General features: G+C 39.1%; 1 protein-coding gene across 5 annotated transcripts in view; it reads right to left on the reverse strand.

Moving 5' to 3' along the window:
- OCA2 (OCA2 melanosomal transmembrane protein) overlaps positions 1-20768 on the reverse strand; it is a 293422-nt gene that overhangs the window by 166787 nt on the left and 105867 nt on the right. For all 5 annotated transcript variants that reach the window (XM_061431337.1, XM_061431332.1, XM_061431331.1 and 2 more), the window contains one exon: positions 7013-7145. In XM_061431337.1, the coding sequence (XP_061287321.1) occupies positions 7013-7145 (133 nt within the window). The remainder of the gene's footprint in view (positions 1-7012; positions 7146-20768) is intronic.

Consider the following 20768-nt stretch of genomic DNA (forward strand, 5'->3'; position numbering starts at 1 on the left):
CTAAAGGAAATCAGACATGAATATTCATTGGAAGGACTGATGCTGAAGCTGAAGCTCCAATACTTTGGCCACCTGATGTGAAGATCTGATTCATTAGGAAAGACCCTTATGCTGGAAAAGTCTGAAGGGAGGAGGAGAAGGGAATGACAGAGGATGAGATGATTGGAAGGCATCACCGACTCAATGGACATGAGTTTGAGCAAGCTCCAGGAGATGGTGAAGGACATGTAAGCCTGGCATGCTACAGTCCATGGGGTCACAAAAAGTTGGACACAACTGAGCAACTAAACAACAATGTGATCCAGCAATCCCATTCTTGGACATATATCTAGAAGAGATGAAAACTCTAATTCTAAAAGATATATGCATAACCAAGGCCTGGAAACAATCCAAGTGTGTATCAACAGATAATTGGTAAGAAGATGTGGTGTATATATATTTATAATAGTATATTACTCAGCCATAAAAGAGAATGAAATATTGCCATTTGCAGCAACATGGACATAGAGAACATTGTACTAAGTGAAGAAAGATAAAGAAAAAATATTATAGAATATTTGTGAAATCTTGAGAGTCCCTTGTACTGCAAGGAGATCCAACCAGTCCATTCTGAAGGAGATCAGTCCTGGGTGTTCTTTGGAAGGAATGATGCTGAAGCTGAAACTCCAGTACTTTGGCCACCTCATGCGAAGAGTTGACTTATTGGAAAAGACTCTGATGCTGGGAGGGATTGGGGACAGGAGGAGAAGGGGACGACAGAGGATGAGATGGCTGGATGGCATCACCGACTCCCTGGATGTGAGTTTGAGTGAACTCCAGGAGTTGGTGATGGACAGGGAAGCCTGGCGTGCTGCAATTCATGGGGTCGCAAAGAGTCAGACACAACTGAGTGACTGAACTGAACTAAACTGAACTGAAATATTATTTGTAGAAACTAAAAATAATACAAATAAATCTATATGCAAATCAAACAGATTCAGACATAGAAAATAAACTTATGGTCATCAAAAGAGAAGAGGAGGGGGAGACATAAATTAGGAGTATGGGATTAACAGATACACACTACTATGCATAAAAGAGATAAGGAACTGTATCTGTTTAATACAGGGAACTACACTCCATATCTTATAATAAACTAATGGAAAATAATCTGAGTGTATATATATATATATATATATATATATTTCCATATGTAACTGAATCACTTTCCTGTTAACTGAAACTATACACAATATTGCAAATCAGCTATACTTCAATTTTAAAAGTTCTATAGCTATTAAAGGATAATGAAAAACTATTATAAACAATTTTAGAATAATTCTTTCAACAACTGAGTTTGAACAGGGACAAATTCCTTTAAAGGTGGAAACCACCAGTGAGCCCTCATGAAGAAACAGATAACATTAATAGCTAGCCTATATCTGTTAAAGAATCAGTATTTGTAGTTAAAAACTAGAAGGGAAGGAGAGAGGGAGAGAGGGAAGAAGAAATCAAGGGAGATAGGGGTGTAAGAAGGGAGGGAAGGAGGTTCAACTCTAAAATATCCTGGCAAACGTTTAAGGTAAAATGTAATAGCAATTTTATACCATCTCTTCCCAAAAGCTAAAGAGGAGGGTATACTTATATATTCCTCATTTGCTGTCATTTTGAGGACAGCAAAAAGTATACATTTTAAGAGAGGATATTACACACAAATATCCCTAATGTACACAAATATAAAAAATTCTATATAAAATATCAGAAAGAAGCATCATGAGTTGATATTTGATTACCAGAGGGGCATACTCTGGTGATTATTTGTGCTTTTCAACAAATAAGTCAAATTCTCTCCCATGTTGATCACTTGGCAGGCTGACTCAACCCAGCCCCTGCAACTGGTGGAGCCTAGTGACAGTCAGGACAGTCAGGAGGAGTCATTCAGTGGCAGAGTGGAACATATGGTTCTCTCTTTGGTCTCTATGATGACAAGCAGTTCACAGCGCTGAGAACTACTGATCAGCAAGGCACTGTAATCCCACACCAGACATTAGGCCATTAGTAGAGTTACTAAGATTTCAGGGCTACCTTTTCTTGTAGTATTAGTTCACTTCAGTTCAGTAGCTCAAACGTGTCCAACTCTTTGTGACCCAGACCCCTTGGACTGCAGCACAGCCAGGCTTCGCTGTCCATCACCAACTCCCAGAGCTTGCTCAAACTCATGCCCATTGAGTCAGTGATGGCATCCAACCATTTCATCCTCTGTCATCCCCTTCTCCTCCTGCCTTCAGTCTTTCCCAGCATCAGGGTCTTTTCCAATGAGTCAGTTATTGCATCAGATGGCTTGGAGCTTCAAGCTTCAGCATGAGTCCTTCCAATGAATATTCAGGAATGATTTCCTTTAGGATGGACTGGTTGGATCTCCTTGCAGTCCAAGGGACCCTCAAGAGTCTTCTCCAACACCACAGTTCAAAAGCACCAATTCTTTGGTGCTCAGCTTTCTTTATAATCTAACTCTCATATCCATATGTGACTACCAGAAAAACTATGGATTTGACTAGATGGATCTTTGTCAGCTAAGTAGTATCTCTGCTTTTTAAAATGCCGTCTAGGTTGGTCATAGCTTTTCTTCCAAGGAGCGAATGTCTTTTAATTTCATGGCTGCAGTCACCACCGGCAGTGATTTTGGAGCCCAAGAAAATAAAGTCTCTCACTGTTTCCATTCTTTCCCCATCTATTTGTCATAAAGCGATGGGAATAAATGCCATGATCTTAATTTTTTGAATGTTGAATTTTAAGCCAACTTTTTCACTCTCCTCTTTCACTTTCATCAAGAGGCTAATTAGTTCTTCACTTTATGCCATAAGGGTGGTGTCATCTATATATCTGAGGTCATTGATATTTTTCCTGGCAATTTTGATCCCAGCTTGTGCTTCATCCAGCCCAGCATTTCACATGATGCACTCTGCGTATAAAGTAAATAAGCAGAGTGACAATATACAGACTTTACATACTTCTTTATCAATTTGGAGCCAGTCCATTGTTCCATGTCCAGTTCTAACTGTTGCTTCTTGACCTGCATACGTATTTCTCAGGAGGCAGGTAAAGTGGTCTGGTGGTATTCCCATCTCTTGAAGAATTTTCCACTGTTTGTTGTGATCCACACAACAAATGGTGTAATCACTAAAGCAAAAGTAGATGTTTTTCTGGAACTCTCTTGCTTTTTCGATGATCCAACAGATGCTGGCAATTTGATCTCTGGTTCCTCTGCCTTTTCTAAATCCACCTTGAAATCTGGAAGTTTGTGGTTCACGTACTGTTGATGTCTTGCTTGGAGAATTTTGAGCCTTACTTTTCTAGTCTATGCAGGAGAGTTTTGAGCATTACTTTGCTAGTCTATACAATCAGCAAAACAAGACCAGGAGCTGACTGTGGTTCAGATCATGAGCTCCTTATTGCAAAATTCAGACTTAAATTGAATAAAGTAGGGAAAACCACTAGACCATTCAGTTCAGTTCAGTTCAGTCGCTCAGTCGTGTCCGATTCTTTGCGACCCCATGAATTGCAGCACGCCACGCCCCCCTGTCCATCACCAACTCCTGGAGTTCACTCAGACTCATATCCATCAAGTCAGTGATGCCATCCAGCCATCTCATCCTCTGTCGTCCCCTTCTCCTCCTGCCCCCAATCCCTCCCAGCATCAGAATCTTTTCCAATGAGTCAACTCTTCACATCAGGTGGCCAAAGTACTGGAGTTTCAGCTTTAGCATCATTCCTTCCAAAGAAATCCCAGGGCTGATCTCCTTCAGAATGGACTGGTTGGATCTCCTTGCAGTCCAAGGGACTCTCAAGAGTCTTGTCCATTCAGGTATGTCCTAAATCAAATCCCTTATGATTATATAGTGGAAGTGACAAATAGATTCAAGGGATTAGATCTGATAGAGTGCCTGAAGAACTATGGATGGAGGTTCAGGACATTGTACAGGAGGCAGTTATCAAGACCATGCCCAAGAAAAAGAAATACAAAAAGGCAAAATGGTTGTCTGAGGAGGCCTTACAAATAGCTGAGAAAAGAAGAGAAGTGAAAGACAAAGGAGAAAAGGAAAGATATACTCATTTGAATGCAGAGTTCCAAAGAATAGCAAGGAAAGATAAGAAAGCCTTCCTCAGTGATCAATGCAAAGAAGAAGAGGAAAACAATAGAATGGGAAAGACTAGAGACCTCTTCAAGAAAATTAGAGATACCAAGGGAACATTTCATGCAAAGAAGAGCACAATAAAGGACAGAAACTAACAGAGGCAGACAATATTAAGAGGTGGAGAGAATACACAGAAGAACTATACAAAAAAGAGCTTCATGACCCAGATAACCACAATGGTGTGATCACTCAACTAGAGCCAGACATCTTGGAATGCGAAGTCAAGTGGGCCTTAGGAAGCATCACTATGAACCAAGCTAATGGAGGTGATGGAATTCCAGTTGAGCTATTTCAAATCCTAAAAGATAATGTTGTTAAAGTGCTGCACTCAATAAGCCAGCAAATTTGGAAAACTCAGCAGTGACCACAGGACTGGAAAAGGTCAGTTTTCATTCCAGTCCCAAAGAAAGGCCATGCCAAAGAATATTCAAGCTGTAGCATAGCCAAGATATTCTGACATGTTTTGGACTAATCACAGACCTGCTGAATCTGTAGTTATACCAAGCAATTCAAAATCAGAGATCCCTATACCCAATGGAGGCTCAGAGCGATTGCTCTGGATCTGCGCAGTTCACTGTGTGCTGATGTACAGCCTGTGTTGCCCTTACCATAGGGTTCCAGCATTATCCATATTCGAACCATTATATCCCACTTCCCTCGAAGCTTCCCTCAGCTCCTTATTCATAATGAGTAAAGGAATCAATACACAGATTTGTTTTCTATGTTTCTAAATCAGTATGTCCAAGTTAATCTCAAGATAAGACTTTCCAGAAGAGTTTATTCATAGCACAGATTTCCTGGGGTGGGCCTGATAATCTGTATATATAACAATTATTTTTGAGTAATTCTGATCACCAGCAAGGTGGAAGGATGTTGGAGAGGAAGGAGGTGCAACTGTGCCCACACAAGCTTCTAAAGACAGATTAGCCATTGTGATTGATTAGTTTCCCTAGCTCTCCATTGGTATGACCCTTTCCATTAGAAAACTAAAGCTACATATTAAGTTACCCCACTTTACATATACTTGTTGATGATAAAACATTTTGAATACCTCTTACTGATTGCTATGGTTTGAATTGTGTCCCCCTGAAATTCATGTGTTGAAGTCCTAACCTCTAGTACCTCAGAATGTGATCTTTTTTGGAAATAGGGTCACTGCAGATATAATTAGTTAAGGTGAAGTCATTAGGATGGCCCCAAATCCAAGATGACTGGTGTCCTCACAAATGGGGAAATGTGGACACAGACACACATAGGAAGAATGCCATGTTAACATGAATGTGCGTACATGCTCAGTCGCTCAGTCGTGTCCGACTCTTTGCAAATCTATGGACTGTAGTCCACCAGACTCCTCTGTCCATGGAATTTCCAGGCAAGAATACTGGAATGGGTTGCCATTTCCTAAGCCAGAGAATTTTCCTGACCCAGGAATTGAATCCATGTCACTTGAGTCTCCTGTATTGGCAGGTGGATTCTTTACCACTGGCACCACCTGGGAAGCCACGAATATGAATATGGTTTTTTTCTCAAGAAAATCACATACTCTGCTCTGCAAACCACCAGGGTGAGTAATTATCAATGTTATTAAGAAAACACATTCTTCCTAAATGAAGTAAACTATGTTACATGGCAGGAATCTTCCATGGCCCAGGAAGCAGCCAAAAAGACTATTCCATTTGGCCCCCAGCATCTGTGCCTGTGTCCCATTCCTTCCCTCCAGCCCCCATACTGGAACCACCCGCCACAGTTTTGGGCTTCTTTGGTGAGGCCCATTCCTATGTCTACACAAGCTGCCCACTTGTCTTACACCTATACAGCCTTCACTAAGGGCTAGGCCAAGAGGCTGCCTGGAAATCCCTGTTGATTGCTTGAATAAGTACCACTTTTATATCTACAAGGGCACTCCAATTTTTGTGCAATCAATAAATATTGTCTAGAATAGAAATTTCTGCTTATCGTTCCATTTATCTGGTAGAAGTGGGTGATTCAATTCTACTAGGAACAAGCTGGTTTTATATAGATGACTTGAGAAGATGTATATGACATTTTCTTAGTTAGAACAAAAACAGTTAAATTCTGAACACAAAAGTCACCCAGGAAAGAAAGGCAGATCTACCACGTAAAGTCACCATCTAATGAGCAGGAAGGCTGGTGAGAACACACTTAGATTCCCAGCCATTGATACAGAAATGGGAATTGATTGCATTTATTTCACATGCTAGCAAGATTATGCTCAAAATCCTTCAAGCTAGGCTTCAGCAGTACCTGAACCGAGAACTTCCAGATGTACAAGCTGGATTTAGAAAAATTTCAAAATAACATTTACTTCTGCTTCATTGACTACAATAAGGCCTTTGACTGGGTGGATCACAACAACTGTGAAATATTCTTAAAGAGATGAGAATACCAGACCACCTTACCTGCCTCCTGAGAAGCCCATATGCAGCACAAAATGCAACAGTTAGAACCAGACATGAAGCAACAGAGTGGTTCAAAAATATAGACTACAGTCAATATGCTCTGCTATTTGTATTAAATACAGGTGGTTCGATGCTATCATGACATGCAAACTGTATCCAGTGGACATTGCTTCCTACATGTAACCACATTTCATTCTATAGAAAACTAAAGAGGCACAGTTCATGGATTTAAAGCCCCTGAAAGTGCCTACAAGGAGGCAGACAGGGACATCCTAGTGTGCAGCATCCCAATCATGGATACTTCCCTGGTATTCTGCATGGCATTAACATCCTGTCTTTTTGTGGCAACCTCCCCCAGAAAAAAATAATATTGTGTTAGTAAACTCTGAAGCTGTATGAGGAGGTGCTTCTACTCACCAACAATCTCACTGGGTTCCTTGTTATAGAGCTTTTTGTTCCAGTAAAGGAGTCTGAGGAGTGGAAAGGAGAACAAGAGAACGAAGCAAATCCCAGCAAACATGTGTGCTGTAAACCCAGCGAAGTCCAGACCCTGGAAACAGGAAAAGAGATGTGAAACCACAGGCAGCACAGGCACAACCTCATGGCAGGGCCCAGGAAAGTCTGAGATCAAGGGCTGGGGAACCTACACAAAGCCCACAGAACAGGTACTCTTCACTGCAGTTTTGCAAACATTCAAGATTTGTTTCTTTCATAATAAAAAACCAATTATTACCTGAATGACAAGCAACCTTAGAAGGAAACAAAAACAGGTCATCACATTTTATCCCAACCTTAGCTGGTTCTACTTCACCACTATACTGACATGTCCCCTGGGATCCGGTGAAACAGGACTGAGGGAGACAAAACATAAAGCTATCATTGCTATATATAAAATAGATAACCAACAAGAACTTATTGTTATAACACCAGGAACTATGCTTGGTATTTTATAATAACTTATAAGGCAAAAGAACCTGAAGCAATATATATGTATATATAACTGAACCATGTTGCTATACACCTGGAACTTACACAATGTTGTAAATGAACTATACTTCAATTTAAAAGAAAAAAAAAGACTATGAGGCAATATTCATCTATTTGAAGGTAAACTGCACTTTCTTAAACACTTCATTTAAGTCACTGCTATCGATACGAAAGAGCATCGCCATGCCTGGAAAGCACAGTCCTCCACAGGTCACCTAGTGGCCATCAGGGCTGAAGAACCCCAAGCTGTCCAACCAGCCTCAAGGGTCCCAGGCAGGAGCCCTCTCCTTCCCCTCGCAATTCCTTTGCCTGTCTCTGGGCTCTTTTCCACAGTCAGCTGCTGAGGATATTTTTGTTGTTGGATGAAATCTCCACTAGGTTGATTTGTAAGGGAATAAGTCAGCAACAATATTGGTCAGTTTTTTCCTTTTGTTTTCACTGTGCTTAAACATTCAGCAAATACATGTGACACCCTCTGAGACCCTTGCAGGACAGATGAGGTTGTTGTCCCCATGAACTGGGCTATGAGAACCAGTTTCTCACTGGCAGGAACTCCTGGACCACTGACCCACAAAACAGGGTCAGAGGCACAATGACAGAACATTGGGGGAGACTCCCAGGCAGGACCAGTGGGGTGAATGGGGTGTAAAGAAAGTAGGTCCCAGGGACACTAGTGACAAACTTGAGAAACCATTCCCAAGGCAGCAGTCAGGAAGGTCATCTTCTAAAGGCCTGTGTTGGAAGGAGTGAATTAAATATTAATTATTGTTGCTGGGAAATATTGAGGGCAAGAGGAGAAGAGGGCAACAGAGGATGAGATGTTGGGTAGCATCACTGCCTCAATGGACATTAGTTTGAGCAAACTCCAGGAGATGGTGAAGGACAGGGAAGCCTGGCATGCTATAGTTCATGGAGTCTCAAAGAGTCAGACACTGAACAACAAATTATTGTTTATTAAAACTTACTTTATATTTGACCTGAAACCATTTATAACATTGCTAAAGATAAAACACAACTTAGAAACCATTATCACAACTTACAACCATGAGTAAGTTGTGTCAAAATTTAGGCTTGCCAGTGTACAATGATCTGAAGTTCTTAATCTCTTGCAGTTTATCTGCACATCCAGTGGTTACCCTTGAAAATAGCATCTGAATGACAGATGGAATTATGTGAGGCTGATCATATACAGATAGCAGGGAAATCTATGAAGAGCTGGGACTCATGGCATGCTTTCAATGGCCATTAGAATTCACTGCGTTTCTGAGGATATCACCGTGGATGTTGTGTCTTTAGAATGCATGCCCCAAATATCTTTTTTTAAAGAGGTCCAAAACACTTTTTAAATGAAAATCATTTCATTTGTTTTAAAATCAGGAACAAAATAGGAAAGAAGATAGCTTAAAATATATTAATGTATTTCTTGTGTATGAATTCAGTCATGAAATGTAATTAATATTTTTTGAAGGGAGGAGCTCATGAAGGCCAAAGTACTTATATCCTGAATAATTATGGGTCCCTTTGGAACACAATACATGTGTTCCCCACTTTTTGAAATTTCACTTTATGCCACTTTGCTTTTACAAAAGACCTACATTAGTACCTGTTTTCACTAAGGAAGAAATCTGAAGAGGATTTTTGCTTTTAGGAAAACAAATGATTGTTTTCTCATCAATTCTTTGGTGCTTAGCTTTCTTTGTAGTCCAGCTCTCACATCCATACATGACTACTGGAAAAACCATAGATTTGACTAGACGGATCTTTGTCAGCAAAGGAATATGCTTTTCAATATGCTGTCTAGGCTGGTCATAGCTTTTCTTTCAAGGAGCAAACGTCTTTTAATTTCATGGCTGCACTCACCAACTGCAGTGATTTCAGAGCCCCAAAAAATAGTCTGACACTGTTTCCATTCTTTCCCCATCTATTTGCCATGAAGCAATGGGACCATTGCTAAGAATGCCATGATCTTAGTTTTCTGAATGTTGAGTTTTAAGCCAACTGTTTCACTCTCCTCTTTCACTTTCATCAAGAGGCTCTTTAGTCCTTCTTTGCTTTCTGCCATAAGGGTGGTGTCATCTGCATATCTGAGGTTATTGATATTTCTCCTGGCAATCTTGATTCCAGCTTGTGCTTCTTCCAGCCCAGCATTTCTCATGATGCACTCTGCATATAAGTTAAATAAGCAGGGTAACAATATACAGCCTTGACATACCTCTTTCCCAATTTGGAACCAGTCCATTGTTCCATGTCCAGTTCTAACTGTTGCTTCTTGACCTGCAAACAGATTTCTCAGGAGGCAGGCCAGGTGGTCTGGTACTCCCAACTCTTTCAGAATTTTCTGCAGTTTGTTGTGATCCACACAGTCAAAGGCTTTGGTGTAATCACTAAAGCAGAAGTAGATTTTTTTTTTTTTGAATGCTCTTGCTTTTTCTATGATCCAGTGGAAATTGGAAATTTGACCTCAGATTTCTCTGCCCTTTCTAAATCCAGCTTAAACATCTGGAAGTTCACAGTTTATGTATGGTTGAAGTCTGGCTTGGAGAATTTTGAGCACTGCTTTGCTAGCCTATGAGATGAGTGCAATTGTGTGGTAGTTTGAACATTTTTTTGCATTGCCCTTCTTAGGGATTGCAATGAAAACTAAACTTTTCCAGTCCTGTGGCCACTGCTGAGTTTTCCAAATTTGCTGGCATATTGAGTGCAGCACTTTAAAAGCATAATCTTTTAGGATCTCAAATAGCTCAACTGGAATTCCATCACCTCCACTAGCTTTGTTCATAGTGATGCTTCCTAAGGCCCACTTGACTTCACATTCCAGGATCACATTCTAGGAAAGTGATCACACTGTCATGTGTGATCATGAAGATCTTTTTTGATAGTTCTGTGTATTCTTGCCACCTCTTCTTAATATCTTCTGCTTCTGTTAGGTTCATGCCATTTCTGTCCTTTATTCTGTCCATTTCTACCCATCTTTGCATGAAATGTTCCCTTGGTATTACTAATTTTCTTGAAGTGATCTCTAGTCTTTCCCATTCTATTGTTTTCCTCTATTTCTTTGCACTGATCACTGAGGAAGGCTTTCTTATCTCTCTTTCTATTCTTTGGAACTCTGCATTCAAATGAGTATATCTTTCCTTTTCTCCTTTGCCTTTCACTTTTGTTCTCTCAGCTATTTGTAAGGCCTCCTCAGACAACCATTTTGCCTTTTTCCATTTTGCCTTTTGCACGAATTCCACCCATAGTTCTTCAGGCATTCTGTCTATCAGATCTAATCCCTTGAATCTATTTGTCATTTCCACTACATAATCATAAGAGATTTGATTTAGGTTGTATCTGAATGGTGTAGTGTTTTTCCCTACTTTCTTCAGTTTAAGTCTGAATTTTGCAATAAGGACTTCATGCCACAGTCAGTTCCTGGTCTTGACTTTGCTGACTGCATAGAACTTCTCCATCTTTGGCTGCAAAAAATATAATCAATCTGATTTTGGCATTGACCATCTGGTGATGTCCGTGAGTAGTCTTTTTCCTATACCCTCTCTAAAATTTACCGTTTGTAGGCTTTTCGATGATGGCTATTCTAAACTGTGTAAGGTGATATCTCATGGCAGTTTTGAGTTTCTCTAATAATTAACGAGCATCTTTTCAGTCCCTATTAGTCATCTGTAATGTCTTCTTTGGAGAAATGTTGTTTAGGTCTTCTGTCCATTTTTTGACTGGATTGTTTGCTTTTTTTGATATTGATCAGCATGAGCTACCTGTAAATTTTTTATTAATCCCTTGATGTTGCTTAGTCACTAAGTCATGTCCGATTCTTTGTGACCCCATGAACTGCAGCACGCCAGGCTTCCTTGTCCTTCACTATCTCCTGGAGTTCACTCAAACTCAAGTCCACTGAGTTAGTGATGCTCTCTAATCATCTCATTCCCTGCCACCCCATTCTCCTCTTGTTGATTGTATCATTTACAAACATTTTCTACCATTCAGTGTCTTTTCATTGTCTTTTCATTATGCTTATGGTTTCCTTTGCTGTGAAAAAAAAAAAAAACTTTTAAGTTTAATTAGGTCTCATTTCTTTACTTTTGCTTTTATTTCCATTACTCTAGGAAACAAATCAAAAAAGATACTGCTGCAATTTATGTCAGAGAGTGTTCTGCCTATATTTTCCTTTAAGAGTTTTATAGTATTCAATTAAAGCATTCAAAATCTTTAATACATTTTAGGTTTATTGTTGTATATAGTGTTCAACAAAGTTCTAATTTCATTTTTCACATTTAGCTGTTCAATTTTCCAAGCACCACTTACTAAAGAGACTGTCTTTTCTCCATGGCAGTCTTGCCTTCTTTGTTGTAGGTTAATTGACCATAGGTGTGTGGGTTTATTTCTTGACTCTTTATCTTGTTTTATTTATCTATATTTCTGTTTTTGTGCCAGGTGTGTGGGTTTATTTCTTGACTCTTTATCTTGTTTTATTTATCTATATTTCTGTTTTTGTGCCAGTACCATACTGTCTTGATTACTATAACTTTTTAGCATAATCAGAAGTCAGGAAGTCTGATTCTGCCAGCTCCATTTTTCTTTCTCAGGATTGCTTTGACTATTTGGGGATTTTTGTGTTTCTATACAAACTTAAAATTTTTTTGGTCTAGTTCTGTGAAAAATACTACAGCAAATTTGATAGGGATTTCATTGAATCTGTAGATTGCTTTGGGTAGAATAGTCATTTTGACAATATTGAATCTTCCAATCCAGGAATATGGGCTATCTTTCCATCTGTTAGTGTCATCTTCAATTTCTTTTATCTGTATCTTATAGTTTTCAAAGCACATGTCTTCTGCTTCCTCAGAAAGGTTTATTCCTAGATATTTTATTCATTTTCATGTGATGGCAAGTGAGACTGTTTCCTTGATTTCTCTTCCTGATTTTTCATTGTTAGTGTATAAGAAATGCAACAGACTTGGGTGTATTTATTTTGTATACCACAACTTCACAAATTCATTGATGAGCTCTAGTATTCTGCTAGCATCTTAAGGATTTTGTATGTGCAGTATCATGTCATCTGCAAATAATGACAGTTTTACATCTTCTTTTACAATTTGGATTCCTTTTATTTCCTTTTAACCTCTGATTGCCATGGTTAGGACTTTCCAAACTATGTTGAATAAAACTGAAAACAGTGGATATCCTTGTCTTGTTCCTGATCTTAGAGGAAATGCTTTCAGCTTTTCTCATTTGAGAATGATGTTTGCTGTGGGGTAGTCATATACGGCCTTTGTTATATTGAGGTATGTTCTCTCTATATGCCCATTTTCTTGAGAGTTTTTGTCATAAATGGGTGTTGAACTTTATCAAAAGCTTTTTCTGCGCCTATTGAGATGGTTGTATGACTTTTATTCTTCAATGGTTAATGTTAAATCAGTTAAACCACACTGATTGATTTGCAGATATTGAGAAATCCTTGAATTCCTGAGATAAATCCTACTTGATGATCGTGTGTGGTTCTTTAAATGTATTGTTAGATTCTGTTTGCTAGTATTCTGTTGAGGATTTTTGATCTATGTTCATCAGTGATATTGGCCTATAATTTCTTTTTTGTGGTATCTTTGTCTAGTTTTGGTATCAGAGTGATAGTGGCCTCACAGAATGAGTTCCAGTATTCCTTCTGCAATTTTTTGGAAGAGTTTCAGAAGAATAGGTATTAAGTCTTTACGTGTTTGGTAGAATTTGCCTGTGAAGTCATCTGGTCCTGGACTTTTATTAGTTGGGATTTTTTAAATCATAGCTTCAATCCCAATACTTATGATTGGTCTATTCATATTTTTTTATTTCTTCCACATTCAGTCTTGGAAAATTATACCTAAGAATTTATCCATTTCTTTTACTTTATTCATTTTATTGGCATACAGTTACTTGTAGTAGTCTCTTATCATTTGTATTTCTGTGGTGTCATTTATAACTTTTCTTTCTTCATTTCCGATTTTGTTGATTTGAGCCCTATCCCAACTTCTCTTAATGAGTCTGGCTAAAGGTTTATCAATTTTGTTTATCTTTTCAAAGAACCAGCTTTTAGTTTCATTGATCTTTTCTATTATTTTCTTTGTCTATATTTCATTTACTTCTGCTTTGGTCTTTATGATTTCTCTCCTGCTACTAACATTGGATTTTGTTTGTTCTTTCTCTAATTGCTTTAGATATAAGGGACAGGTTATGCTGTTTTTAGGTGATTTAACAGATTTTTCTTGTTTCCTGAGGTAAGGTTGTATTGCTATAAACTTCCCTCTTTGAACTGCCTTTGCTGTGTCCCACAGATTTTGGATCATTGCATTTTCATTTTCATGTCTCTAGGCATTTTTTTTTTCCTCCTCTCTTTGATATCTTCAGTGATCCATTGGTTGTTTAGTAGCATATTGTTTAGCCCCCATGTGCTCGTGATTTTTTCAGTTTTTTCTTGTAGTTGATTTATAATCTCATAGCTTGAATTTGGAAAAGATGCTTGCTATGATTTCAATTTTCTTAAATTTGCCAAGGATTGATTTGTGGCCCAAATGTGATCTATCCTGGAGAATGTTCCATGTCCACTTGATAAGAATGTATATTCTGCTGCTTTTGGATGGAATGCTCTAAAAATATCAATTAAGTCCAACTGGTCTAGTGAGTCATATAAAAACTGTTTCCTTACTGATTTTCTATCTGGATGATCTGTCCATTGATAAAAACGGGGTGTTAAAACTCCCCACTATTTTTGTGTTACTGTCAATTTCTCCTTTTATGGCTTTGCCTTTATGGCTTCTCCTTTTATGTATTTGCCTTATACAAAAAAAAGGTCTTAATGACTTGGATAGCCACAAAGATGTGGTCACTCACCTAGAGCCAGACATGTTGGAGTGTGAAGTCAAGTGGGCCTTAGGAAACATTACTACAAACAAAGCCAGTGGAGGTGATGGAATTCTGGCTGAGCTATTTAAAATCCTAAAAGATGATGCTATTAAAGTGCTGCATGCAATATATCAGCGAATTTGGGAAACTCTGTGGTGGCCAAAAAAAGAATGGAAAAGGTCAGTTTTCATTCCAATCCCAAAGAAGGGAATGTCAAAGAATTTTCAAACTACTGTATAATTATACCCATTTCACATGCTAGCTAGGTTATGCTCAAAATCCTTCCAGCTATATTTCAACAGTACATGAACTGTGAACTTCCAGATGTACAAGCTGCATTTCAAAGAGGCTGAGGAACCAGAGATCAAATGGCCAACATTTGTTGGATCATGGAGAAAGCAAGGGAGTTCCATAAAAAATTTACTTCTGCTTCATTGACTATGCTAAAACCTTGACTATGAGGATCACAACAAACTGAAAATTCTTTAAAAGATGAGAATACCAGACCACCTTACCTGTCTTCTGAGAAACCTGTATGTGGGTCAAGAAGCAACAGTTAGTACCGGACATGGAACGACGGACTGGTTCCAAATTGGGAAAGGAGGACATCAGGGCTGTATATTGTCACCCTGCTTATTTAACTTCTACACAAAGTACATCACACAAAACGCCAGGCTGGTTGAATCACAAGCTGGAATCAAGACTGCCAGGGGAACTATCAACAACCTCAGATATACATATGATACCATTCTAAAGGCAGAAAGTGAAAAGGAACTAAAGAGCCTCTTGATGAGGGTGAAGGAAAATGAAAAAGCTGGCTTGAAACTCAACATTAAAAAAACTAAGATCCTGGCCTGTCCCATGACAAATAGATGGGAGGAAAGTGGAAACAATGATAGATTTTATTTCCTTGGGCTCCAAAATCACTGTGGACAGTGACTACAGCCTTGAAATTAAAAAATGCTTGCTCCTTGGAAGGAACATTATGATAAACCAAGCAAGGCAGCATATTAAAAAGCAAGATATCATTTTGCTAACATAGATCCATGTAGTCAAAGCCATGGTTTTTCCAGTAGTCATGTAGAGATGTGAGAGTCGAACTATAAATAAGGCTGAGAACCAAAGAGTTGATGCTTTCCAACTGTGGTGTTGGAGAAGACTATTGAGAGTCCCTTGGACTGAAAGGAGATTAAACCAGTCAATTCTAAAGAAAATCAACCCTGAATATTCATTGGAAGGACTTTTGCTGAAGTTGAAGCTTCAGTTGAAGTGCCAATCAACTTCAGCAATACTCCGACTCTGGATTACTCATTGGAAGGACTATTGCTGAAGTTGATGTGAAGAGCCAACTCATTGGAAAAGACCCTGATGCTGGGAAAGAGTGAAGGGATGACAGAGGATAAGATGGTTAGATAGCATTACCAACTCAATGCACAGGAAACTCCAGGAGATAATGAAGGACAGGGAAGCCTGACGTGCTGCAGTCCATGGTGTTGCAAAGAGTCAAACACGACTTAGCGGTTGAACAACAAAATTTGCCTTATATACTCCTATGCTAGGTGTATACATATTTACAACTGTTACACTATTTTCTTGGATTGTTCCTTTGATTATTATGTAGTGTCTTTTTTGTCTCTGGTAACAGGTCTTTATTTTGTCTGATATGAATATTTACTTGAGGTTTCTTTTTATTTCAATTTACATGGTATACATTTTCCATCCCCTCACTTTGATTTTTTTATGCCTCCTTAGATCTGAAGTGGGCCTCTTATAGACAGCATATATATGGGTCTATATATGGGTCTTATTTTGCATCCATTCTATAGGAGGATGTCTTCTGGTTGAAGCATTTAATCTATTTATAATGAAGCAATTATCAACATATATTTTATTGTCATTTTAATTGTTTTGGATTTGTTTTTATAAGTCTTTTTTCTTCCCTTCCTCTTTTGCTCTTTTCTCTTATGACCTAATGACTAACTGTAGTGTTGTTTTTGGATTCTTTTTTCTTTTTTGTCGTATATCTATTGTGTATATTTGGTTTGTAGTTATGAGGTTTTGATATCACAGTCTATATATATTCAAGATTATTTTAAGTTGCTGGTCTTTTCATTTCAAATGCATTTCCTATGTCCTGCATTTGTAGTCTCTTCTCACAGTGGCTGGTTTTGATATATTTGTGTGTGGATGATTTCCTACTTTGCTGTTTGTTTGCCTTTACTGGTGAACTTTTCCATTCATAATTTTCTTGTTTCTAGTTGTATCTTTTCTTTTTCTTCTTAGATACTTCTTTCACATTTGTTGTAAAGCTGATTTGGTGCTTTTAAATTCTCTTAGCATTTGCTTGTCTATAAAGTTTTTAATTTCTCTGTCATCTGAAAGAGAGCCTTGCTGCATATTCTTGATTGTAGGCTTTTCACTTTCATCACTTAAAATATTAATATAACATGCCTCTTCCTTCTGGCCTCAAAAGTTTCTGCTGAAAAATCACTTGATTACCTTATGGGGATTCCTTTGTATGTTATTTGTTGCTTTTCCCTTGTTGCTTTTAGTATTTTCTCTTTGTCTTTAATTTTTGTCAGTTTGAGTAATATGCATCTTAGCATGTTCCTCCTTGGGTTTATCCTGCCTGGGATTCTCTGAGTGCCTGATCTTGGGTGACTATCTCCTTTCCCATGTTAGGGACATTTCCAGCTATTATCAATATCTTTTCAAATATTTCCTCAGGCCCTTTCTCTCTCTCTCTTCCTCTTCTGGGGCCCGCTGTAATGCAACATTTAATATTGCCCCAGAGGTCTCTTAAACTGTTCTCATTTGTTTTCATTCTTTTTTCTTTATTCTAGTCTGTGGCAGTATTTCAACCATTCTGTCTTCTAGCTCATGTATCTGTTCTTCTGTTTCACTTATTCTGCTAAGGATTCCTTATAGTGTATTTTTCACTTCAGTTATTGCATTGTTCATCTCTCTTTGTTTATTCTTTATATCTCCTAGCTCCTTGTTAAACATTTCTTGTATCTTCTCAATCCATACCTCCATTCTTTTTCCAAGATTCTGGATCATCTTTACTATCATTATTCTGAATACTTCAGGGGGTAGATTGCTTATCTCTACTTCACTTAGTTATTCTTCTGGGTTTTTTTTTTTCTTGTTCACCTAAAATATACTCCTTTGCTATCTCATTTTGTGTAACTTTCTGTGATTGCATTTTCTATTCCAAAGGCTGCAGGGTTACAGCTCCTCTTGCTTTTGGTGCCTCCCTTCTTGGTGAGTAAGCCTGACTTGAAAGGCTTGTACAGACTTCCTGGTGGAAGGGACTGATGCCTTCCCACTGACAGATGGAGCTGGGTCTTGTGCCTCTGGTGAGTAGGGCCATGTCAAGGGTATGTTTACTTTTTTATTTTTACTTTGAAATACAGTTGATTTACAATGCTGTGCCAATCTCTGCTGTACAACAAAGTGACTCAGTTATATATATATATATATATATGTATGTATGTATATATATATATATATATATATATATTCTTTTTAAAAATATCTTTTCCATTATGGCTTATGCCAGGAGATTGGCTATAGTTCTCTGTGCTATACAGTAGGACCTTGTTTATCCATTCTAGATATAATAATTTGCCTCTACCAACCTCTAATTCCCAGCCTATCCCTCTCCTTCCCCACCCCTTTGACAACCACAAATCTGATCTCTATGTCTGTGAGTCTGTTTCTGTTTTATAGATAGAAGTAGAATGTTTAGAGGTGGCTGTATGTAGCCTTAGGAAGATTTTAGGTAGCTTGTCTGATGATGGGTATGGCTATATTCCTGTGTTACTGGTTGTCTGGCTTGAAGTGGCCTAGCAGTAGAGCCTACAGGATGTTGGGTGGTGCCAGGTCTTGGTGACAAAGTGGTGACCTCCAGGAGAGCTCAGGCCAATGAGCACTCCATGGTACCTCTACCACCAGTGTCTGTTCCCACAGTGAATCACAGCTGCCCCCTGCCTCCCCCAGGAGACCCTCCAAGACAAGGAGGTAGTTCTGGCCCAGGCTTCTATTTAGTCACGGCTTTTCCCTGGGTCCCAGTGCACACAAAATCTTGTGTGTGTCCTCCAAGAAAGGAGTTTCTATTTCTTCCAGTCCTGTGGGGTTCCTGTCATCAAGTCTTACTGGCTTTCAAAGCCAAATGCTCTGGGAGATCCTTGCCCTGATGCCAGGATCCCAGGCTGTGAAGCCTGACATGGAGCTCAGAACTCTCACTCCCATGGGAACACCTCTGCAATACAATTGTTTTCTGGTTTGTGGATTGCCCACCCAGTGGGTATAGGCTTTGATTTTATCATGATTGCACCCCTCCTACTGTTTCACTGTGGCTTCTTCTTTGTCTTTGGATGTAGAATATCTTTTTTGGTACATTCCAGTCCGTTTTGCTAGTGATTTTTCATCAGTTAGTTGCAATTATGGTGTTTTTGTGAGAGGAGCTATGCACAAGTCCTCCCCCTCCACCATCTTGTTTCCAGCCCTTCAGCACTTTCTCCAGCTTAGTACTGTTTTTCAATTATTACTCTGAATTACACATTAAGTATTAAATCTCTCTGTGAATATTTTAAATTAACTTCAAATTTTATTTTAATTTGATAATCATTCTCCCTATTCCAGTAATGAACCTATTAATACCAAATAACTGTGCCCATCATGTGATTCAAATGTATAGCTGTGCTGTCATTATTGATAATGAGAATTTATATGTTAATCTCTGCTAAATACACTCCCTGGAACTATGTTTTCATTTGTGGCTACATATAAGTAGTGAAAAATGTTAGTTGCTCAGTCATGTCCAACTCTTTATGACCCCATGTACTGTAGGGTCAGAGGAACCTGACCCCTTCTAGGTTCCACTGTTCATGGAATTCTCCAGGCAAGAATAATGGAGTGGGTAGCCATTCTCTTCTCCAGGGAATCTTCCCTGATGCAGGGATTGAACCTGGGTCTCCTGCATTGCAGGCAGATTCTTTACCATCTGAGCGACCAAGGAAGCTTAGCAAAGCTCACTCCATGTAAATAAATATATCCTTATCTCTGAACTACTATAAAATGAATTACAACCACTCTTGGTTATCCACAAAAAGACATTAATTAGATACCTTTTCTGAAAGATATGCTGCTGCTGCTGCTAAGTCACTTCAGTCATGTCCGACTCTGTGCAACCCCATAGACGGAAGCCCACCAGGCTCCTCCATCCCTGGGATTCTCCAGGCAAGAACACTGGAGTGGGTTGCCATTTCCTTCTCCAATGCATGCAAGTGAAAAGTGAAAGGGAAGTCACTCAATCATGTCCAAATCTTAGCGACCCCACGGACTGCAGCCTGCCAGGCTCTGCCGTCCATGGGATTTTCCAGGCAAGAGTACTGGAGTGGGATGCCATCGCCTTCTCCACTGAAAGATATAGTTTAACCCAAAAAAAGGAGGGAAAGTCACTGAGGGGAAGACAAGGAATGTCATCTTTAATAAAATAGGACAGCCCTAAATCCACATCCCCAGGGGATGCCATTTTGGCACAAAGCTGGGTAAGGAGCCAAGGCTTAGCTTTAGTGCAATCAGAGAGGGTGCTCACCTCCAGGGCCCTTTAGGTGTTTTTACAAAACCTTACCTTTATCCCTTACTGTTAGGTTTAAACTCTGGATATTCACAACACCATGTCAGAATGCCATGGAAGAATGTGGGAATAGTCTAACAGACTGCTCTTTCCCTTCATCTTTCTATGTGACTTGGTAAAGGCCCAGGACCCAGGCCCTATTTGGGTAACATCCCACAGATTAGTCAGAGCATTCAGATCTAGGACTCTAGGAAGAGGTTTAAAAGAATGTAGAGTTAGCTCAATTTGTGTCCAAGAGAGACATTATACCTAGTTCTTGTTGTTCTGTTGCTCAGTCATGTCCAACTCTTTGCAGCCCCATGGAATGCAGCACACCAAGCTTCCATGTCCTTCACCATATCCCAGAGTTTGCTCATGTGAATTGAGTTGGTGATATCAACCAACCATTTCATCCTCTGCCATATCTTTCTCCTCTTGCCTTCAATCTTTCCCTGCATCAGGGTCTTTTCCAGTGAATCAGCTCTTTGCATGAGGTGGTCAAAGTATTGGAGCCTCAGCTTCAGCATCAGTCAATCAAATGAATATTCAGGGTTGATTTCTGTTAAAATCATATTGACTGGTTTGATCTCCTTGCAGTCCAAGGGACTCTCAAGAGTCTTCTCCAACACCACAGTTCAAACACATCAATTCTTTGGTGCTCAGACTTCTTTATGGTCCAACTCTCACATC

Source organism: Bos javanicus, chromosome 2 (genome assembly GCF_032452875.1).
Source record: "Bos javanicus breed banteng chromosome 2, ARS-OSU_banteng_1.0, whole genome shotgun sequence".
In the NCBI taxonomy this organism is placed as follows: Eukaryota; Metazoa; Chordata; class Mammalia; order Artiodactyla; family Bovidae; genus Bos; species Bos javanicus.